This window comes from Stenella coeruleoalba (genome assembly GCF_951394435.1).
Source record: "Stenella coeruleoalba genome assembly, chromosome: 2".
NCBI classification, from domain to species: Eukaryota; Metazoa; Chordata; class Mammalia; order Artiodactyla; family Delphinidae; genus Stenella; species Stenella coeruleoalba.
In genome coordinates this window covers 45,839,795-45,859,732 of record NC_137147.1, presented here as the reverse complement: position 1 = coordinate 45,859,732, position 19,938 = coordinate 45,839,795, and the positions used below count along the sequence as shown (strand labels likewise).

The 19,938-nt window shown below is 38.8% G+C and overlaps 1 protein-coding gene across 2 annotated transcripts; it reads left to right on the top strand.

The window, feature by feature from the left end:
• The first annotated feature begins 2,019 nt into the window (after positions 1–2,019).
• Positions 2,020–19,856, top strand: CDKN3 (cyclin dependent kinase inhibitor 3). 2 transcript variants are annotated; one of them, XM_079912570.1, is made up of 8 exons: positions 2,020–2,072; positions 4,445–4,527; positions 5,824–5,879; positions 6,374–6,418; positions 8,886–9,108; positions 13,075–13,106; positions 14,790–14,893; positions 16,376–19,856. In XM_079912570.1, the coding sequence occupies exons 1-8, from the start codon at positions 2,064–2,066 to the stop codon at positions 16,460–16,462; spliced, it is 639 nt and encodes a 212-aa protein (XP_079768696.1). In that variant the 5' UTR covers positions 2,020–2,063; the 3' UTR covers positions 16,463–19,856. The 2 variants fall into 2 exon arrangements, with proteins under 2 accessions (XP_079768696.1, XP_079768695.1); XM_079912569.1 differs by lacking the exons at positions 14,790–14,893; positions 16,376–19,856 and having other exon boundaries at positions 13,075–14,428.
• Positions 19,857–19,938: the final 82 nt, after the last annotated feature.

Genomic DNA, 19,938 nt, shown 5'->3' with positions numbered 1-19,938 from the left:
TAGGGCCCGCGAGCCACAACTACTGAGCCCTCCTGCCACAACTACTGAAGCCTGCGTGCCTAGAGCCCGTGCTCCGCAACAAGAGAAGCCACCGCAATGAGAAGCCCGTGCACAGCAACGAAGACCCAATGCAGCCAAAAATTAATTAATTAATTTTCCAGTCTTTCCTTGGAGCCTCTCTCAATGCTTCAGAAAAGAGGCTCTTAAGCCTCCCACAAGGCCCTGCTTCATTGCCTACCTCTCTCAGCCTCACTCAATCAGCTTCTCCCATACTGGCCTCTCTGCTGTTCCTTGAACACACCTAGCACATTCCCACCCCAGGGGCTTTGCACCTCCTTACTCTTCAGGCAGACTGAAAACTCTTCCTCTAACTATTCAAATGGTTCACTCTCTCTCTTCATTTGGGTGTTTCTCAAGTGACAGCTCAAAGATGCCTTCCCTGACTTCTATCTAGAATAGCATCCTCATCAGACTCCACTTGTTTTCATTTTTCTTCACAGCACATATCACTACCTGACAGTCCCCCCCAGCAGCATGTGAGCCCCATAAAGGCAGGGACTTTGTTTAGTTCACTCAGATATTCCTTGAACCTTGAATAGTACCTAGGACACAGATGATGCTCATAAATATTTTCTGAATAAATTAATGAATCAAGTTCAATGATGATTGGACCTGTCTGATGGCTAATTTTATGTGCAAACTTAGCTGGGCTATGGTGCCCAGATATTTGCTCAAAATGTATTCTAGATGTTTCTGTGAGGGTGTTTTTGGATGAGATTAACATTTCAGTTGGTGGACTTTGAGGAAAGCAGACTCCCCTCTATAATATGGGTGGTCCTGATTGAATCAATTGAAGGCCTGAACAAAAAGGCAAGCGGGCATTTTGGAGCAGATGGCCTTTGGACTTCACCTGCAATATCAGGTATTCCTGGCTCTAGAGCAGATTGCCTTTGAACTCCAACTACAACTTTTTCCTGAGTCTCCAGCCCCACCTAGTCTCCCCATCAGCTTTTGACTTGCCAAGCTTAAAATAAATCTCTTCATGTACATATCCTATTGGTTCTTTTCTCTGGAGAACCCTGACTAATACAGTCTCTAAGTCAAACTGTGCTATCTTCTTTGCTAAAGAATTCTTCCCATTAGCTCTCTACCCACTGGTTTCCACAACATGAGTCAGGGAGCTGAAAGCTCTGCATATTTTTGTCAGATCAGCAGGTAATATTGCTCCAGGTGACCTTCTTCCCCATGGCCAACTAAATGGGGACTGGAGAATGGGGGAGAGAATAATCAAACATATTTTTTTAAGATAATAGCCAATTACTTAGAAACTGGCACTTAAAACCATCTGGAGACTTTATCTCCTCTTCATAACATACTATTTCATTGATATTTTGTTAACAGGAAGGTTGATCTACATCCCAACCTGTATATATCCTGAAATGGTAAGGAATATAAGATATCAAACATACTATGTTTGATAAGGTATGCTTATATTCTGGATTTTTGGCGGTTCCCATAATATTTATATGACTAGATATGACCACAATTATAAAGTCTACAGGATGTGGTGTGTTTTCACAAGATGCTCCAGGTCAATGCTTCCCATCATGCCCTTAAAAAATAATTTAAAAGAACAAACAAAATTCCCTACCCTGGTACCACTTCGGATCCTGCCTCGAGAAAGTACCGCTTTCCAACATCCCCACAGCGTTGTGGCGACCTTTAGACGATATCGCTCCGCCCCTCTCCCCGCCCCACCCCGCTCCCAACCGGGGGGAGGAGGACTCCCTCCCAGCCAATCAACACTCAGCAGGGTCCTCCTCCGGCGCGTGTTTCAAAGGCCCCGTAGGAACCAATGAGCGGTTAGAGGTCGAGCCTGGGCACCGGGGGCGGAGTAAGAAACAGGGGGAGTGTCCGATTGGTTCCAAGAAGAAGCCTCGCCCCACCTCGCAGAAGGATGAACCAGTGAGCTGAGCTGAGGGGCAGAGGGCGCGGGGCGGAGGTTGAAACGCTGGTGCTGCCCGAGGTAGGAGGAGGCCGGTCTGGTTGTCTGGCGGCCAGCTATGAAGCCGGTGAGTGGGGACGGGGATTGGAGGAACCGAGACGCAGGGATGGGAGCGGCCCCGATGCGACTTATTGAGCCCGGGGACAGCCCCAGCCTGGTCGCAACACGACTCGCGCAGTAACCGTCCAGGGAAGGGGAGGTGGCGCTTCCCGGAACCTGCAAGAAGGATGGCAGCGAAGGAATAGGGTCGGAGGCGGGCGAGGGGAAGACAGACATTCGCTGTGCGCCTGTTGTGGGCTGTGAGCTGTCGCATGCAGGGTCTCCTAAGCCTCACGACAGCCCTGCCAGAGAGGGCTGAGCCCCGTTTTACGAAGGAACTGAGGCATAGAGAGCTTAAGTGTCTCCGTGCATCATTCAGCCTGATACCCCAGCCCCAAAGCATATCCTGGGATGCCCTGGGCCCCCTGGGGAGCAGTGCTCTCCGCGGACGGGGAAAACTTCCTGGAAGATGATTAACACCCCTCCAGCTTGTGGGTGTGTCACCACGGCCACCATTCCACGGGGCCACCTGGCACTGCGTCCCTTTCCCTGGAGTTAAGAATCTCTGGGCTTGGGGAAGCGGAAACATCCAACTCTGTTAGGATTTGTAAAGCTGGCTGGGAGAGCCTGAGTGAATGGGCCACGCAAACTGAAACTCTTGAATCATCAAAACTGCCTTAAAGAAAGAAAAAACAGGCTTAAGGATCTGAAGCCCCACCTGACTCACATCACCTACCAACAGAGCTAACAACCTGTTGAAGGGGCTCCATTTGAGTTGAGTTAATAATAATAATACGGATAGATCCAAAGCAACTCAAATCCATGGCCTAAATTGGCTCTGTAAAGTGATCTGGTAGTTACAAATAAGACCATTATAGAATAGAATATAGCTTCAGAGCTAGAAAAGACATTAGGCAGTTACACTTGCTAATCCCCATATTTCCATGTGGAGGGACATCAGCTCTCCTTCACTCCTGGCCTCTTTTCTACACTTGTCCCCAGAAGGGGAAGAGTGAGTGATCTGATCCCTGAGTTTGGGAGGAACTGAACACAAGTAGCTGTGTTCCTTCCCTTCTCTTTGCAGAGAGTACTATCTGGGGTGCTCTCTGCCACAGGGGAGCCACGGGTTGTCTATCACTGCCTGTGCCTGGGTGGATAAGTCCAATTCTGGAGTGAAGAATTGACAAGCCCACTTGACCTCAGCTTTAAAGCCACATCCTCCATCCTCCACCTGACAGTCAGTAATAAAACTGATATATTGATCTCCATTTGCCTCTCCAGTGTCTCATTCCTCAGTTGGTTCCAACTGGGAAGTAGAAGAAAGGTGTGTTTTTTTATTGGTCCTATAACACATCTTCCATGTAGAAATGCTTCCCACGTGATTTTCAACTCCTTAGATCAGCACACAAAGTTCATCTCAGTCTCTCTAGTCCAGTGATTCACAAAGTTAGGGACATGTTATTCCACCTGTACTCCCACCCACCCACCAACCAAATTGCTAGGCTGTTTGGGGGTTATTTATTGAGAAATGGGGTAGAGAAAACTACTTCTTTAGCTTCCTCTTCTCTGCTCTGATGTCACAGTTCCTGGATACAGTCAGCTCTCGGTGTCCATGGATGCAGAGGACCAACTGTCCCATGTTGGTCCGTTTTATGTAAGGGAGTTGAGCATCTGGGAATTTTGGAACCCGCGGTGGGGGGAGAGGTCCTGGAACCAACCAATCCCCCCCACCCACCACGGACACCAAGGGAATATACTGTACAAAGCCCTTTCTCTTTTTGCCTTAATTGCCTTAACTTCTCTATCTGCTTAAAAACCTCCTGCTCATCCATCAAAACCCAACTAACGGATCTCTCCTCTGTGAAGCTTTCTCCAGCTCCCTAAGCAGTCAGTCACTCCCTTGTCTGCTCTGAAGGGCATAGTGCCATTTTAGCACTTCTAACTTTTTTGAATCTATTTACACATTGTCTCTCCAATTATACTGAAGGCAGGCTGTTTATTTTATGGATCTTTGCATCTCCAGAGCTTGGCAAATGAAGGTGTCCAAGAAATGTTTGTGAATGAATGAATGAATAAATCTCACTTTATAGTTTTGGAAAACTGAGATCCAGTAGAAACTGACATCACTTGTCCAAGTTTATACAGTAAGTGGCAGAGCCAGGACCAGAAGACAGGTTTCTTGGTTCCCAATCCAACACTCTTTCCACTACATGGGGCTGTAATTATTAATAGGACAGTAAACAGCAATAGCTTATTATTGATATCGCTGATCTCTCTGATATTCCAGGTTTGAGTAAATTGCAAATATGCATCAGTTTGTCATTAAGCAAGGATCAGCTATACTAAAACTGTATGTAAATATTCTTTAAAGTTATTTAACATAACTGATTTCTTTTGAAGCCTAGTTCAGTGCAAACAAGTGAGTTTGACTCATCAGACGAAGAGCCTATTGAAGACGAACAGACTCCAATTCAGATATCATGGTATGTTAACCTTTCTGATCAATGACGAGCTAAAATATTTGATGTGTACATAATAATCTTTGTAGAATTTAGTCTGCATATTGAAAATGATTCTCCTCTGCTGATTATATAATTCTTATCTTTCTTATCTATGGTAGAATAAAGCTTTTTGGGGGGGGGTAAGGGGAGTGGTGGGAGTTCCTTCCTTATACATTGAGAAAACCATAGTAGAAACAAGGAGTTAAGATTTGAATGAGCTCCCATTTAGTACCAAAACCTTCTTATTCTTTTACAACAAAAGAATAGTGTACCAAACATAGGATGAGATATCCTATGTTATCATTTATTCCAGTCCTAGAACTACTTGCCACAATAATGCATCTATCAGCAGACCCTGTTTAAGATGAAAGCCACATCACCATAGATACAATAACAAAAACAAATGTTTTTATATAAAATCAACTTCTGAATTTTGGCAGTGACTTACGGTTACAGCAGATTCTCTACAATCGCTGTAAGTGTAATAATCTCTCTCTTTAAGCACTGACCCTGCTGTAGGAAGAGAAAAAAAGTGTTGTCCCTATAGTTCTTTTGTTCTGCCATCAAATAGCAATTAACTTTCATTTCCCCTTCTAAGCCGCCTTCAAACGCAAAAACTCATCTAATTTTCAAAGTCAGGTGGTATTTATACAATGCCCCATATTTTCCTCTAAATTCATCTTCTGTTTTGCAGACAAGGTGAGCCTCTGCCCGCTTTGTCCCCAGGCACTGCAAACTGGGAATAGGATTTCTTGAAATTATTTCATTTTAACCAAAATCCATTACAACAAAGAATAGGTAGCCAGTGGTTTTTATTCTATGAAATTGTATCTGTTTAAGGAAGTCCTATAAAGAAATCTTAAAATAGTAATTTTGAATGAATGCTGAAGATGAAATCGCCAGATGGTCATTTTCCAGCTTATTTCCTAAGGTTACTAACACAAAGTATCTCAGGTAACAAACCACAGGATAACTTAAGTACACTTTATACTAGCTGTAAGCAACCTAGGCATTACTATCTTTAAGTTAGTTTAAATTAGCTTGCCACTTTTAAGACTTAAATTGCAACAAAGCAAATGATAAGTTCCTATTTTAAAACTCCTAGTCTTTCTAAGCCTTTTTGTGACCAATACATTGATATTTAACTATGAATTTTTGTTTTGTGGCTGCTGTAAAACTTTAAAACACCTTCATTTAGTGGCAGACGCACACGTTTGTATAAATGTCCATCTATAACTTTAAATTGAACTAAACTTGACAAAGTTTTATTCCTTTCAGGCTACCCCTGTCACGAGTGAACTGTTCTCAATTTCTTGGTTTATGTGCTCTTCCAGGTAGGTGACACTATTGATGTATTCGAAATTATTTTTTATATAATTCTCTGTACTGAGCAGTAAGAGAATTTCACAGACTATCAGCATAGGAACTCAGTTCTGGAAACCCTCTTGGTGGGCTACAGAGAAAGGAACGTAGACCCACTCTTCAACCCTTCCACATCCACATTCACAGTTCTACATTTCTGATTTACCTATCTTTTAAAATGTAACACAGGGGTACAATGTGAGGCTAAGGACTACAGCCAGCTACCTGTTACAGAAAGGACACAGAATAAAGAATCCTTGGATTAAGAGTTCCTTCAGCTGGGATCTATGAATCCCTGGAATTATATTCCTAAGAATATAAGAAATTTAAATTCCCATTCAGAATGGAATTGAAGCATATAAATGATCATGTGTAATGACTTTCTACAGTAGCTATATATGTGTTTAATATACTTGTTATTTATGACCAGAAACTGACTCTTGCACTTGCCTTGTTACTATTACAGGTTGTAAATTTAAAGGTGTTAGAAGAAATATCCAAAAAGATACAGGTAGGTGTAATATGACAGAACCATCTTAATAGGTTCTTAAAAAATAATACTAAAAATCTTTGTCAAAAAGAACAAACTGTAGTCTCTCCTGAATTTTCCAAAAAAATGTTTGGTATTTCATAAAGTTTCAAGCTATAGACTTATTCTAATATGTGAATAGGTATTTGTGAAGGGCAAAGAAGACTCATCATTTACTAAACATAGTGTTGCTTTTCACTGATTTTTGTAGTTCTGTACATAAAAACTGCATTTGAGTTATAATGTATAAGTTGGAGGGGGAAAAGTATGTAAATAGAAAGCTGATATTGCACTGCCCAGATCTTTGAACATACTGTTCTTTGCAGACTTGACTGTGATACTGGAAATTAAGCCTGAGCTGGGAACCCAGAGGTAGTATTGAAATTGTCCATCCCACATAGAAAATTTACAGAACCAGTGTCTAGGTGGAAAAGATGGAATAGGGTCTGATCTCTACATGCCCAAGGATGCTCTTAGCCTCAAGTCTAATAATCCTACAAATATCCCGATAATCTGTCCCAATTTGGAATTTGTATATTGTACGATACTAACAAATTTAGACTTCCAAAATATTTTATTCTGGTTGGCCTGGAATATCTCAAGCCTGATAGTCCTACCAATGTCCTTATAATAAACCAATACAAAAATGTATATATTGTTTGATTCTGACCACTATAGATTTTATAAATCTTAAAATTCTGTCCTAGTTATCCTAGAATATCAATTTGCTAATATACTTTCTTTAATTTACCTACCAGAAAAGACTAATAGATTAGTTGACCCTTGCAGTATTTGTAAAGATTTTCTGCTCTAGAGATACCCACCATGGTAGGAAATTTCCATTTGGAGAACATTCAGTTATAAGCAAAATATCATTGAAATCATTGGTTCAAGAACCCGTCTTGCACATTTTGGAAAGCCCTATTCATTTAGTCTCTTCTGTAAAAGGAGTTTCCAATTTTTTACCAAACCTTTTTTTCTTCCAATGAAATCTTAAATGGAATCCAATATACAAAACAGATGACAGTGTCTGAAGGGGGAGACCTAGACTCTCCTGGCAGCACTTCCTGTGTCCATCCTCAGAGTCCTTTCTGGGAAAGTTGAAATCTACTGTATAATAGAAATTATTCAATGCGTGCAAGAGGCAAATAGGAAATTTACCTACTCTCTTAAAAATGGTTACGGATGTCAACTACAAGTTAAACCCTTTTACAAGTACAAAAGCTTAATAGTATTATCTAGAGGAGCACTGTCCAACAGAAACATATTGGGAGCCACAAATAGAGGCCATATATGTACTTTTGACATTTTCTAGGGGCCACATTAAAAAAGTAAAAACGGGTAAAATTAATTTTAGTAATATACTTGATTTAACCTCGTATAGGCTAAATAGTATCGTTTCAGTGGGTTTTAAGTATAAAACAAATTATTGAGATAGGAGTTTTTTGGTACTTGGTCTTTGAAATCAGATACGTATTTTACATTTACAATACATCTCAATTTGGACTAGCCATATTTCAAGTACAGGTTTAGAGTTTCATGATAAAAAGTACTTTGTACTTAAAGAGCTAAATGTCCTAGGATTTAGTGGGTGGGGAGAGAAAAAGGGGAACCAGATGAGTCAGAATTATTCATTATGAACCAAATGCTCTGTAGTGAATATTGCCCTAAGGAAGCTCCAGTGAACAGAATGGCCTGCAGTACTCTCCCTTGGTTCGTATCATTATACTGAAATTCGCTAAGTCACATAATTTTCATACAGCTAATGCTTTATTTCCTAGAAACCTAGTCCCTAAAATTAAATACATGATGGTGTGGTACAGTGCAAATATAGGTGAGGATACAAGAGCTCTGGCACCATGGCTATGCTGGAGATTTTATATACAGTGCTTAGGCTAAAACAAAATAACAGAGACTTGTACACAGCAAACACCATTGATTTGGTGAGAAGAAAATGGGAAAAAATGTGCTTAGGCTAAAACAAAATAACAGAGACTTGTACACAGCAAACACCATTGATTTGGTGAGAAGAAAATGGGAAAAAATGTGCTATCATTCCTTCTTATTTTGAAATATTAGGTGTTTTTACAATTTATTTTAAAGCAGTGTTTATTGTAAAAAAATTTTTTTTTCAAAACAGCAATATAATGGATGTCTTACAATCCAGTAAAAAAACATTTTGACTTATAAAGTCAGGTTTCATTTTAATAACCTTTTGGTTCAGATGTTTCTAATTACTATTTTGTGCTTAGTGACTTGGTTCTTACCCTAGTTTGAAGACAGATCAGTATTGTTTTAGATTATCAATGAGCACTTCAAAGGTTATCACTTGTTATTTACTTAGTTTGTTTGGCTTAAGGAACTTAACTCCATATTTTCCCTCCCGACTGTATTTAAATTTGTAATGTTTTGTCCATGTGTGTCCTTGTGTATCTTGGTCTATTGGCAGAAGAACTAAAGAGCTATGGTATACAAGACATATTTGTTTTCTGCACCAGAGGGGAACTGTCAAAATATAGAGTTCCAAACCTTGTGGGCCTGTACCATCAGTATGGAATTATCACTCATCATCATCCGATTCCAGATGGAGGGACTCCTGACATAGCCAGCTGCTGTGACATAATGGAGGAGCTTGAAATCTGCCTTAAAAATAACCGAAAAACCTTAATACAGTATGTTTTCCTTTTCTCCATATATTACATGAAAAATGTCCCAGTCAAAATGATTTCTCAAATTATTGCATCCGTATGCAGTTATTACCTACCTTATAGTTTGTTGCAAGGATCAAAAGGAGATAAAACATGAAAAGTACTAGCACCTTGCCTGGCACAGAGCAAGCACTCAGATATTTGCCATTATTACTTTTGAAGAGTAAGGACAATAGATGAGTAGATTAGGAAATGTTTAGGATAGGGTAACAGGCTTTTTTTTTTTGCTTTCTTTCCTTTTGTCTTAGACCTTTACTCATGATTTTGGGACCCTCTCCTTCCCAAAAAGGTGAGGGCATCATTCCTGTTATGTAACACCATACCTACTGGTCGGCCTTTCAGTTGTTTAGTTTCTTCCAACAGCAAGAAAGTCCATTTTTAAAAAATTAGCAAAGGAATTACCCCTAAGCAATGAGCAATCCTAAAAACAGGACTTGAAAATTGTATTTGATGATATGAATTTGCTACCTGAATGAAAGAGGGACTCTCATCGTTTGTCAGTGGCTGTAAATAAGCTGCTGGTATGAAAGTTTAAAACAAAAGAAAATGGATTAAGGGGAAAAAAATGGGAAGAAAAGAAAAAAGTAGCTTGGAGAAAGGAAGAAGAAAGTGACAATCAGCAGTAGACAGTAGCATTGGAAAGACGCTAAGTGGTACCGTGGAAAGGAACATTAGTTATACCAGAAGTGAGACCCACAGAGCAGAGGGGAGCCAGCCACAAGGAGAAAACTATAGACTTATTCTAATATGTGAGGAGGTATTTGTGAAGAGCAAAGAGAACTCATCATTTACTAAACATAGGTCTTTGTGCTTATTGGGTTTTTTTTTGTTTTTTCGATTTAGGGGATGTTTCTTTGTTTGTTTTTTTGCATCCTAATCTTAATCCTTTCTGGAGCAAGATAGAGCATTAAGTAGTGTAATACCTCAAAAGCTCTAAGGTCATTGCTTTGAGCTAGAAAGTATACAGACTATACCAAATAACTCAGTAGTCTCAGGCACCTTGGAGAAGGGCAAGCCCAGCCAGCTTCTCTCTCCTTAGACCAAGAGCCCCAGGGCTTCATGCCAGTAGCTCATGTTCTGAAAGCAAACCAACCAGTACAAGGGGACGCATATCTGTTTGTGACCAAACTAAACTCTGATATAGAGAACTATCACCTGCAAAGTAGGGGAAAAAGAACTAGAAGCCATCCTACATCCTACAGTTTCCAAACGTTATAGAAACACATCATCTCTCATCTAATACTAATGGTAGAAGCAAAATTTTAGAATAAATAGTTGCCTGTGCTACATTTTCTGATAACTCTAAGTAAAATAGCATTAGGTGGTTAGATGGAGCCAGTGAAAAACACTTTACAGGTTTTGAACCCATTTTCAAACCAATTCTGAGATTTTTTTTCAAACGCATCTTTGAAAGCAGCCTCTACTGAAAGATTACCAGAGATCAAACTAGCTCAGTTTAGAAAAGCTTAACAAAATCTACTCTAGCAAATTCTAGCAAACCAAATGCTCTGGTGTTTGAATACAAACAGAATGGAAAGGTGGATGGGCAGTCTTGCATCTGTCAAATGCTTCAGGCTCCCATAAAATAAAGCATCTGATGACTGGAAATTTTCATTGTCCGAGAGCTTTCAAAGGTGTCCCTACAGCGACTAATGTTTGTTTGGACAAAGATGATTTTCTATCCTTTCTACTATCTTTGGGTGCCCACACTGCTAAACAGCTCTAGAGTTTATCCCTCAGAAACAGGGTCTGGTACATTTTTTTCCCTGTTCTGTTGTCTGTCCTCCCTGGACATTTTTGTTCCTTTATAAAGTCAGTGAACACTGCTCGCCTATTTTGTTACATCATTTCCTGCGGCTGTTGTAACAAAGGACCACAGACCGGGTCGCTTAAAAAACAGAAGTTTATTCCCACCCAGTTCTAGTGGCTAGAAGTCCAAAATCAAGGTGTCAGCAGGGCTATCTTCAGTCAGAAACCGTGGATAGAGTCCTTCCTCACTTTTTCCTAGCTTCTGGTGGTGGCCGGCAATCCGTGGCATTCTTTGGCTCATGGCTGCATCACTCCCCTCTGCCTCTGTCATCACATGATTCTCCCTGTGCGTCTGTGTTTTCATATGGTGTTTCCTATTATAAGGACACCAGTCATATTGGATTAGGACCCACCCTAATGACCTCATCTTAACTTGATTATATCTGCAAAGACCCTATTTTCAAATAAGGTCACATGCATAGTACCAGAAATTAGGTACAACATGTCTTTTGCGGGGGGCACAGTTCAACCCATAGCACCTACTGTGTATGAAACATTGTGAATATAAAACACACACTCTAGACACAGTCGCCACTCTCAAGGAACCCACAGCCAACACCACTATCATGTAAGTGTAATAATACTCAAAACAGGTGTATACGAGGCAGTACACAGGATGGCAGTGGTTTCTATGGGGGCACAGAGGCATTTCAGAAGTTGAAATTTGAGCTAGGTTTTGAAGGATGAGTAGGAATCAATCAAACGGGAGTAAAGATAAAGCTAGCAAGATATAAAGTAATCTTTTTCTTTTTTCTTTTCTTTTTTTGGCTGCGTTGGGTCTTCATTGCTGTGCGTGGGGTTTCTCTAGTTTTGGTGAGCGGGGGCTACTCTTCGTTGCGGTGCGGGGCTTCTCATTGCGGTGGCTTCTATTGTTGCGGAGCACGAGCTCTAAGCGCGCAGGCTTCAGTAGTTGTGGCTCGCGGGCTCTAGAGCGCAGGCTCAGTAGTTGTGCTGCACAGGCTTAGTTGCTCCACGCCATGTGGGATCTTCCCGGGCCAGGGCTCGAACCTGCGTCCCCTGCATTGGCAGGTGGATTCTCAACCACTGCGCCACCAGGGAAGTACCAAAAGTGGTACATTTTAATCTCGCAGAAAGCCACTAAAATGCTCTACCTCTCTCTACCTTTATACAGTAGAGCCTCATCTCTGAAACAGGCCTACAGCTGGGACACTTTGTAGAAAGCAAGTTCATCAGTTATACAGGGGTCAGTACCTGTTTGGTCCTCTGTTTCACATCCTATCACAAGACATGTATCTACATATCCATCTACAAATACACCACAGTAACTGATGCTCATGATGAGTTGTCAGCACTAAATTAGGATCAGTACACCCTCTGAGAAAGTTAGGAAGTATGGAATGCACTTTTTTAGGATCTTTGAAACTGATTAAAGTGAATGGTTTTATTGCTTAAGAATCAGTCCTTGTTTTTCTAGAAAATCCAGTTATACAGAACTGCTCATTTCTTCACAATGCTACGTAATAGCAGCTAACGTTCATTTACCTCTTACTCTGTGCCAAGCTCTGTTGTGAGCTTTACAAATGTTCTCTCTTTCAGCCCTCACTGTGACATAGGTACTGTTGCCGGCCCCATCTTATAGGTGAAAAGGCTGAGGCCCAGAGAGGTTAAATAACTTAGGTTCACACATCTAATAAGTGACAGATTCAGGATTCAACCCCAGGCGGTGGGGCTCCAGAGCCCAGGCTTTAAACCTCTAGGATACACTGCCTCTTTACTCTTTCTAGATGAATGAAGAATTATCATACGGACCTGTCCCATAACCACTAAGGTTTTGTTTAGAGAAAAATTAAGTGGCAGTTGGTAAAAGTAGTCTGATTTCTATCAGTTTAGTAACACGTTCCACTCCTCAGATGTTTAAAGAGGTCAATAAAAAGGCCCTGCCTTCTTTGTCCCTTATAGGTGTACGGAATACCTCCCAACAAACAAATAAGCACACTTTGCTCTTGATTGATTTATTCAAAAATATTTATTAATCTCTGGGTACAAGGCACTGTGCTAGGCATTAGAGTAGAAATAGAAGGCAGAAAGAGCAAGTCTCCGGTTGTAATTGTTGGGATGGAATGAAAATGTACAAACTTCAAAACTGTACTTCCCTTTCAGCTGTTATGGAGGACTTGGGAGATCCTGTCTTGGTAAGAAATACATTTCTATTATTCAGTTGTTGTTTTTTTACCTCGAAGTACGAAAACTCGTGTTTCTGGGCCATATGCTCACTTTGTATGAAAATGAGACGAAACACAATATATATCTGCTAAGACCCAAAGGATTATTTAAAGCCCTAAATTTGGTGTTCCCGAGAAAGCCTGGGTGGGAGTCAGAGGTATTTTCAGCATTGTTTTGGAGGATTCTATAAAACATAATTTACAGGTCTTAGCACCTGCATTCTTGTGTTTTGTTTTGTTTTCTAATGTTCTCCCTTTGCAGGTGTTAAGATATTGACAGTAACTTCTAAATAATATCCATGGGTAATATAAGCATAAAAACAAGGTTATATATAAACTTTTAAAAAATGTATTGGGGGGGAAACAGCTAATGAAATACCACAGTGGGAGTAACAGTTATTCCTTTTAGTGTTGGACAATATCAAAATTACAAAGTTTTGTGTTTCAAAGACATTATCAAAATGAAAAGACAACCCACAGAATGGGAAAAAAAATATTTGCAAAACCATATATCTGATAAAGGACTTACCCAGACTATATAAAGAACTCTTACAACTCAATAGTAAAAAGACAATTAAAAAATTTAAAAATGGGCAAAGGATATGAATAGACATTTCTCCAAACAAAATATACAAATGACCAATAAGCGCATGGAAAAGTGCTCAACATCTTAGTCCTCAGAGAAGTGCAAATCAAAACCACAGTCAGATACCACCTAACACCCATTAGGATGGCTGTTATCCAAAAAATGGAGAACAAGCTTTGGAGAGGATGTAGAGAAACTGGAACCTAAATACACTGCTGGTGGGAGTGAAAAAGGTGCAGCTGCTTTGGAAAACAGCCAGGCAGTGCTTCCTCAAACAGTTAAACACAGAGTGACCATACGACCCAGCAATTTCACTCCTAGGCATATACCCCAAAGAAATGAAAACAGGTGCAGACAAAACCTGTGCACTAACACTCATAGCCACATTATTCATAATAGCCAAAAAATGGAAACAACCTAAATGTCCATCAGCTGACAAATGGATAAACAAAATGTATAGCCATACAATGGAATATTATTCACCCATAAAAAGGAATGAAGTACTGATATGTGCCACAATATGTACGAATCTTGAACACATTATGCTAAGTGAAAGAAGCTAGTCGTGAAAGACCACGTATGATTCCATGTACATGAAATGTCTAGAACAGGCAAATCCATAAAGACAAAGTAAATTAGTGGTTGCTTAGGGGAGGGGTGATGGGTGATAGAGGGATGATAACAAAAGTATACAGGGTTTCTTTCTGAGGTGATGAAAATGTTCTAAAACTGACTGTGGTGGTGGCTGCATTTAACTGCGAATACACTAAAATCCACTAAATTGTGCACTTTAAATGAATGAATTGTATGGGATGTGAATTATAATAACTCAATAAAGCTGTTTAAAAAGAATGAAGCCAGTGTTAAATTTTAATCCAACCACAGTCATTTAAAATCATAATTTGTCAAAAACACATACTAGAAGTCCTCAGTCTTTTAATTCATTTCCCAAACTCAGTCTTCTGCACAAACAGAAGTCTGAAGTATAAGCATATCATTAATTTATAATATACTATAAGAATATATATTACACGTAGTACACAATTTTTGTCTCGTGTTCTATTTAGTAGCCGCTTGTCTCCTCCTATACCTGTCTGACACAATATCACCGCAGCAAGCCATCGACAGCCTGAGGGACCTGAGAGGCTCTGGAGCAATACAGACCATAAAGGTAAGGAGGGTGACCGTTCTCGTGAGGCTGTGGTCAGGGGCAGACCGTCACAGTGTAACACCTCACCAAAAGGGTAATGAAAATCCAAAGCACTTTATTATTCATGTATCACCTGTTTATATTTTGACTTTTTAAAAATTTACATTTAAATATAACCTGGATGTCTGAAAAAGTTCAGTTTTTCAAACAAAATAATGAAAAATTTGAACTTTCCAGTTTACTCTTTCAAGATCCACTACTGTTCAGTTTTTGCCCATTCTGTTCTGGGAATGGATCCTCTCACCTGGAAAAAATGAGGCAGTTACTATAAACTTGGTAGTTTCCTGGGTATATTTTTGACCAAAAAGATCTCATGAAGATCCTATTACTGTATCACCAAAACATTTAACAAAGATAGACGAAAAAAAAAAAAAAGATAGATGAATAACTATAATAGAAAAAAAACGTAAAACCATGCTAATTACCCTTTGCTGTGGATAACCTAAGTGACATCTTTCACATTAACTTTCTATTTAACACCAAAACACTGCAGTGGCAAAGCCCCAAGGATATTATTGATTTGTAGATCTGTAAAGCTAACTTGCCTTCCTTTCCCAATTACCCAGTCTCAACTTTAGGACGAAGTCTGAGGAGCAGGTTCTGAAAACAGAGAAGCAGCTCCCTTTATTATCTTTATTATCAACATGTTCCCAAGTGTCTCTTTGACACAAAACAAAATACATGGTCAAACATATGTATATGCATGTTTTACATCTTTAATCGTAGAGAGAATTAAGCCCATATTAATTATCACCTCAGCATTCTGGGGCAAACGTGCTTTTTCCATCTCTGTGCTGATGTAAGTTAGCAGTATGCAATTTCAATTTCTGAACAGTAATACAAAATGAGATTTTTGGCAGAGTGAGAATATCCTCTGGGCAGCTATTAAAACTCCAAATGAATTATTTAAAGATTTTATTTTGCTTATCTGTTAAGATCAGTGATTTTATTTTAATATTTTAATATTATCTACTATGAAAATTGTTCCAAATGGATTTTATCATCACCAAAAGCAGAAAACTAAGGCTCTGTAAATTAAGAAATAGATTTTCTTGAATACGCTGCTGTTAACTGCTGCAGAAAGTGCCCTCTCCCCTGTACTTACTCCCCAGGGGAAAATGCGTTAGCGAAAAGCATATCTTCGTGTGTTTTTAATCTTACTTCCTCCTGCCAGTAAAGGGAGAAAGGATTTTAAAGATTTATGAAACACTGCCGTTATTTCATGCTACCTCCTGATTTTTAGAGATTTTTAAAACAAGTTTTTCACACTATATGTAGCTTTATTGAAAGATAAAACTTCCTCAAGATAGAAATACCTCCTTACACAAAAGGATGTAGAACTGTTTTTATCAAGTATTTTTTTGATTCCCGATTCCGACTAGTATGACTACTCTGGTAATCAGCTTTCTACAATGTATTTCAATATATCTTTACTTTTTTCAGCAATATAATTATCTTCATGAGTTCCGGGACAAACTAGCTGCACACCTATCATCGAGAGATTCACTATCAAGATCTGTATCTAGATAAAAGAATTTCAAATAGCATATATATATGACCATGGCAGAAATTTGAGTTCTCTAACATTCGTATTGAAATGAAACTACTATTGTTATCAAATGTAATGAAATGAATGTAGATGTATATGTGCAGATATTCTTAAAGCTTTTATTGACAAATTTCATTGTGTCTCTTTCATCTCTTATAGGAGATAGAAAAACTGGTATACAACATTCCTTTTAAAAATGCACTAGCTGCTCTGATATATTTTACCTGGAGGCAATGCTGAAAAAAGCATATGGAAAAATATATTTTTATTTTTTACCACACTCTTACCTCATATCATCAGTAACTACTGGGTAGCATATGACATAGTAATACATATGAAAATTGGTATGAGTAGCCATGCTAAAATTATTTAAATAACTCTTACCCTCTATTCCTCTGAAAATTTCTCCCACTGTTTTCTCTACTTCATAGACATACAGAATTGTGAGGGATCCTTTGAATCACCTCATCACCTCCCTCCCAATACCAGATCATCCCAACAGGTGTTTATCCAGCATTTGCTGGAATCTTCCAATTGGTTCAGACAGCTGCTCTGTTTTTACAGCATTCATTTTTTCACCCTAGGAACTACACAGAATGAATTTAATCCCTCCTCCACATTTATTTTATAAAAGCACTTATCTGCAGATTAAGTCTCCAGTTCTCTCACTCCTTCACTTCACTCTATGCTACTGAACATGTCTTTTTGTCTTTAAATTCCATGTTGAGCTACCAAAAGTAGTCATTTGTAGACAAGGATCATACAGTGAGTCAAAGTTAAGAGACCTCAGTGGTTTCACTGCTGCAGAGTGCCATGGCTCTCTTGGCTACTGGTAGCCACAAACGTGACCAACAGTCAGAGGCACTTCCACACAAGACAAAGCAAATTTCACTACATCAACCCTTAATTTTAAATAATCATATAATTACCCAAAGTCTTACTCTGTCATTCTTCTTTCTCTGATGGACTACTTTAATTTCATTAGAGAATAAAACAATTACTGGTGCTGTTTGGGAACTTCAGACCAGAGAGCCAGCATGTACTGTAATATAAAATCAATGTTTTAATACTTTTATATACACAGTGTTTCTAGAACTTAAGGTTTTATAAGACTATGAAGGAAGGTGGGAGAATTGCATATCCCTAGGGATTTCTTACCCAAGGTAATAAATGCCAAAAGTTATAGCTAGAAAGTTATTTATTTTTTTTAAAGTACAGGCTGTAATAATAGACTGACCTTCCTCATGATTTTGGTATTATAACCAAATACAGTTTAAAAATCACAATATTCCATTAAACTTTAAACATTGAAATTGACATTACCAAATCTTATATTAGCTTTCTCCCAATATAAACATATAGCTTACTCATGAATACTTAAGAAAATGGAAGATAAGTATTGGCATGGACTAATCAAATCCTTTAATAATCAACTGAATTTTCAAAGTGCACGCGTCTCAATTTCCACTACAAGTGCTTGTTAAGCGTTCCGCATTTAAAATGCTTGACTGAACTATTTTAATACTAGGTATAAGGAAAAACATCAATTATCCCATAACAAAGAAACATGGGATGTCACTACTCAAATATAATTACCCAATTAAGTTTAATAACATGTAATTCCAACATTCTTGGAAAAGCATTTTCTCTGGTTAATCTGTAGGACAGCCCTCAAAACAATGGGGGAGGGGAGACAGAGAGACCAGCTAGAATCCTGGTCATACACAAGCCAGTTAGTTGCTGAAATAGAATCAACACAAACTCAACTGTTATCCACAAACTACACAAGGAAACATTTGAGACAGTTTTTATTAAATATACAAAAGCAAAATCAAGCAAGCAAGCTCTAGAAGGCAGGACGACATAAGGGCTGTACATGGTGTACAGGTCTTTGGATGGTGGACAGCACCATTAAGGTTAACTTAGATTTCAAATCTAACAAACCATGAGCACAGATGGCTAACTATATTCTGTGTTTCCCTTAGTAGTTTTAAGATCTACCTAGTCATCAATTTATTATTTAAGACATTTTTCTTCTCCAGAATATAAGAACATGATAACCAAAGAAATTTAGGAAAGCACTGTACAATGAACGTTAACTTATTCATTCTTTTCCATGTCAAGATGTTCTCTACATCTTCCACAATGTGCATCAATGAAACTAAAGTAGGGTAAAACCTTCACTCCAATCCCCCAGATCACCTCAGGTGGTTAATACTATTTTCCAAAAACAAGCAGAACAAGCAGCAGAGTTGTTTACTCCTTTTAGACATTTAGCTTTAAAACCATTAATTTTAATCAAAGTAAAATTGTTCTAAGAAAGCTATTCAACACATCCGGAAACAGAACCCCATCTTCTCTCTTAGCATCGCCCCAGAGTATTAGTTCAGAACCATCTGCTAAGCTATAACACTAGTGCCAGAGACTCATTAGCTGCTGGTCTGACCAATGACTGGTTTGAACAAAAGAGCTTAAATTATTCGACATTACTATCTTTCCCCTTTGAAAAGAGTGTTGTTTTAAAATATTTCGGCTGTCAGAACTTCTGATTTCCAATTATACTGTACAACTGATTATTGAGAGATGCACATTTTAAATAAGTAACTTAGATGAAAACTTTTAAATAGATTATTTTAATGGGCTTGATGCTGCTATGCTATAGCCATACCTGAAATGAAAGCCCCCCTCCTCCAGGGTGTAAGAGGAAATCCACAGAAGTCATTCTTAGTACCATGGCAATAAGATTCCATGAACACTGTTCATAAATATATACAATTGGAGGAAAAGAGAAGTGTTGTATCAAGGAAAATAATTTGCTAGTTTCAAAGTGTATCTATATCTCATTTCCTTTCTATGCAATTATCTGAAATATTTTCAAAATATGTTGTTGATCTGCAGAGAAGATGAGAGCTATTAACCTAAGTGGTCCTCAAGCTGGAAAATACTGAACAGGCTTTAAAAGACACATACTACAAACTGCCATGCACTCTGCTGCTTTGTGTAAGACCATTACCTGGGTATCTAAACTTGACTGGTAGGTCTCGCAATTCATGGTGTAATCCATGAGGCTTCTCAAATGCTTCAGTAATACCTGGTATGTCTCAAAAGTGGATCATCTGGTCATTTCCTATCACTACCCCCTTCCCATGAAAAGTAATTCAAACTTCAAACAAATTAGCAGTTTATGTACAGCCTGTGACCCAACTCTCCTCTATCCTGGGATAGGGAGTGGGTACTATCAGTTAAATACTGTGAAAATCATCAAACATTATTAATAAAATTCAGATTCAGGCATTCAAGTTAAGTTTCTACCCCATACCTCCTTAACACTAATAGGACATGTTGGCATGATATAGTATTGTTACCAAGCAGAATAACTGCTAAACAGACTACATTTGTTACGTAAGATTTTTAATGCAGGAGAATCTGTACCAACAGCAAGGAGTTGCTGATACAG

Excerpts from the sequence above, each read along its gene's own strand:
- CDKN3 (XM_079912569.1), top strand. Across the intron at positions 4,528-5,823 it reads ACTCCAATTCAGATATCATG|GCTACCCCTGTCACGAGTGA; the intron begins GTATGTTAACCT and ends TATTCCTTTCAG. Across the intron at positions 5,880-6,373 it reads TGGTTTATGTGCTCTTCCAG|GTTGTAAATTTAAAGGTGTT; the intron begins GTAGGTGACACT and ends TTACTATTACAG.